The 2,378-nt window shown below is 52.6% G+C and overlaps 1 protein-coding gene across 2 annotated transcripts in view; it reads left to right on the top strand.

The window, feature by feature from the left end:
- SIPA1L3 (signal-induced proliferation-associated 1 like 3) overlaps positions 1–2,378 on the top strand; it is a 118,473-nt gene that overhangs the window by 19,384 nt on the left and 96,711 nt on the right. For both annotated transcript variants that reach the window (XR_438771.1, XM_006871465.1), the window contains exons 3-4: positions 767–955; positions 1,669–1,843. Coding sequence is in view for 1 of the 2 variants with exons in the window: in XM_006871465.1 (XP_006871527.1) it covers positions 767–955; positions 1,669–1,843 (364 nt within the window). In the remaining variant the exon portion in view is untranslated. The remainder of the gene's footprint in view (positions 1–766; positions 956–1,668; positions 1,844–2,378) is intronic.

The raw sequence follows: 2,378 nt of genomic DNA, 5'->3' as shown, positions 1-2,378 counted from the left end.
CAGCAGTTTTCCTCAGTCCTCTAGGGTCACTGTGATTTGGAATCAGTTCGACGACGACAGGGGACCATGGGTATACTGTGCTGTGTCGTGATAGGATATTTATGTGGGTGAGTCAAAAATTATCCGCACTCCGGTTATCTCAAAATGCCCATTCACATCCATAGCTGATGACAACTTTGAGTGTGCATGTGAAATGATGCTGTCAAATGGACTGGTGACAGTGGATTATGTTGCAAATCATTTGCAAGTCAGCCACGGCTCTGCCTTCAGTAGTCCACAACAGACATGGGTTTCGGAAGTTTGTGCAAGATGGGTGCCGAAATAACTCATGAAAGAGCGGAATTGTAATAATAGCAATGAGAACTCTCATCCACATCCTCCCTGTCCCGGGGTGCTTGTCTTACCGCCTTCCCTACCAGAATGTCAGCTCCACGAGGGCAGGGGTCTCTTGTCTTACCCACTGTGCCTAGAACAAGTGTGTCGTGTAAAGGGGACAAAGGGAGGGATGTGCCAAGTGTGACATAGTCATAGTGTCCTGTAGTCCTTGCAATATCCCTTTGAGCTTATGGTACTACCACTGTATTCACTTCCCCAAAGAGGAAACTGAGGCTCAGAGATTTATGTCTCTGATATAAGTCACATAGCCAGGAGGTAACAAGTTCAAGTCCTGACTTCAACCCAGGGCCTTCCACACCTAGAGCCCAAGCTTCTGCACATGTCTGAAAACATGTGCCCTTGATCACCTTCCCTTGTCTCCTCTGAGCAGCTCATTACCCTGCGGGGCTCCATCCTGGAGGACGCCACACCCACAGCCACCAAGCATGGGACGGGAAGGGGCCTGCCCCTGAAGGATGCCCTGGAGTACGTCATCCCAGAGCTCAACATCCACTGCCTGCGACTGGCTCTCAACACCCCCAAAGTGACAGAGCAGCTGCTGAAACTCGACGAGCAAGGGGTAAGCCGGGGGCTCCGATGGCCCTGGAGCCCCAGCCTGCAGCCCCACTCCTGTCGCTCTGTCTCTTGGTTCTTCCCTTGTGGGTTTAATTTGGTTTTTACAAGAAGCATAAACCTACTGGAGGTACAGTTATGTTCAGCAAATGTAGGGATCTGTTAGTAAATTCTAGAAATGGCAAGAGCAAGAATGAAACTGGGTCATTTCTGTGTCCTCTTCCCCTCTCTCTATACCTTGGCCCCTTCTGCTCCTCTGGCCTCATGTAGCCCTCGGCTGGCTTCCTGTCCATCCATGGAGAACCTCTGACTGGCCATGCTTTAGTCCGCTCGCCCATAACCATGGGAGTCAGGACACAAAACACAAGCCTAACCCCTGGACCCACCTCCGAAAAGTGTTAACTGTGAATTCCCAGCCTCTCAAGTCCCCTTGTGCAGAATCTCAGCCCGTCCCATTCTGCCTCCGACTGTCCCCCAGGGGTGAATAAGTGCAGGCAGCACAGGGGGCCTGTCGTGAGTCTCTGGAGTAGGAAGGAGGAAGGGGGACAACTGGGACAGGCCCTGACATCCTTATTCCTTCCTCTCCGGCTGTGGCTTTGCCTTTCTGCCGACCTCGGCTGACCCTAGGGCTCTACACTTCCAGAAGCGCCCCCTTGATTCTGTTCCCTGTGCGTCTCTGCCCGGTGTATCTTCATAAACCCGGTGTGCTTGCTTCTACAGCTCTGCCGGAAACACAAGGTGGGCATCCTGTACTGCAAGGCAGGCCAGAGCTCCGAGGAGGAGATGTACAACAACGAGGAGGCGGGCCCGGCCTTCGAGGAGTTCCTCTCCCTGATCGGCGAGAAGGTCTGCCTGAAGGGCTTCACCAAGTATGCCGCCCAGCTGGATGTCAAGAGTAAGTGACTGCAGCGGCCTCCCCAGGGGCAGCAGTTAGATCCCACTCGGCCACCACTGCATTCCCACCCCTCTGGTGGCAAACGTTACAGAGGCCTGGGAATATCAGGGTGAGGACCAGGGGCATTGTCACTCTGGGACATGCTGTTAAGGCTGGGAATGGAAACCAGTGAGGCTTGTTCTAGTACACTTTGAAGGTGTGCCTTCTTTGTGATTCCACAGTTGCCCCATAGACTAGCGTCTCCTGCACAGTGGGATGTGGCTGGGTACCTGCAGCAGTAGACCTAGAGCACCCAGTAGGCAGTGACGGGAGCAGGGACTTGCACCCAGTAGCCCACCTGAGGGCCACACACCACACAGGTCTCAGGAGAGCACTTGTTGAATGTGGTGCCATTTTTAATCCGACAGTCATAGGGCTTACAGTGCCTGGAATGATACATTGAAGAGGAATGGCTTCATTCATCATCAGTAAGAACATTTCAATATTTATGTTGAAGTATAATGAAAACAAGTCCACAAGAGCCAAAGCATGACCT

The sequence above is a fragment of the Chrysochloris asiatica genome, unplaced genomic scaffold, assembly GCF_000296735.1.
Source record: "Chrysochloris asiatica unplaced genomic scaffold, ChrAsi1.0 scaffold00168, whole genome shotgun sequence".
Classification (NCBI taxonomy): Eukaryota; Metazoa; Chordata; class Mammalia; order Afrosoricida; family Chrysochloridae; genus Chrysochloris; species Chrysochloris asiatica.
The sequence above is the reverse complement of the archived record's forward strand: the minus strand, read 5'-3'. Positions and strand labels throughout refer to the sequence as shown.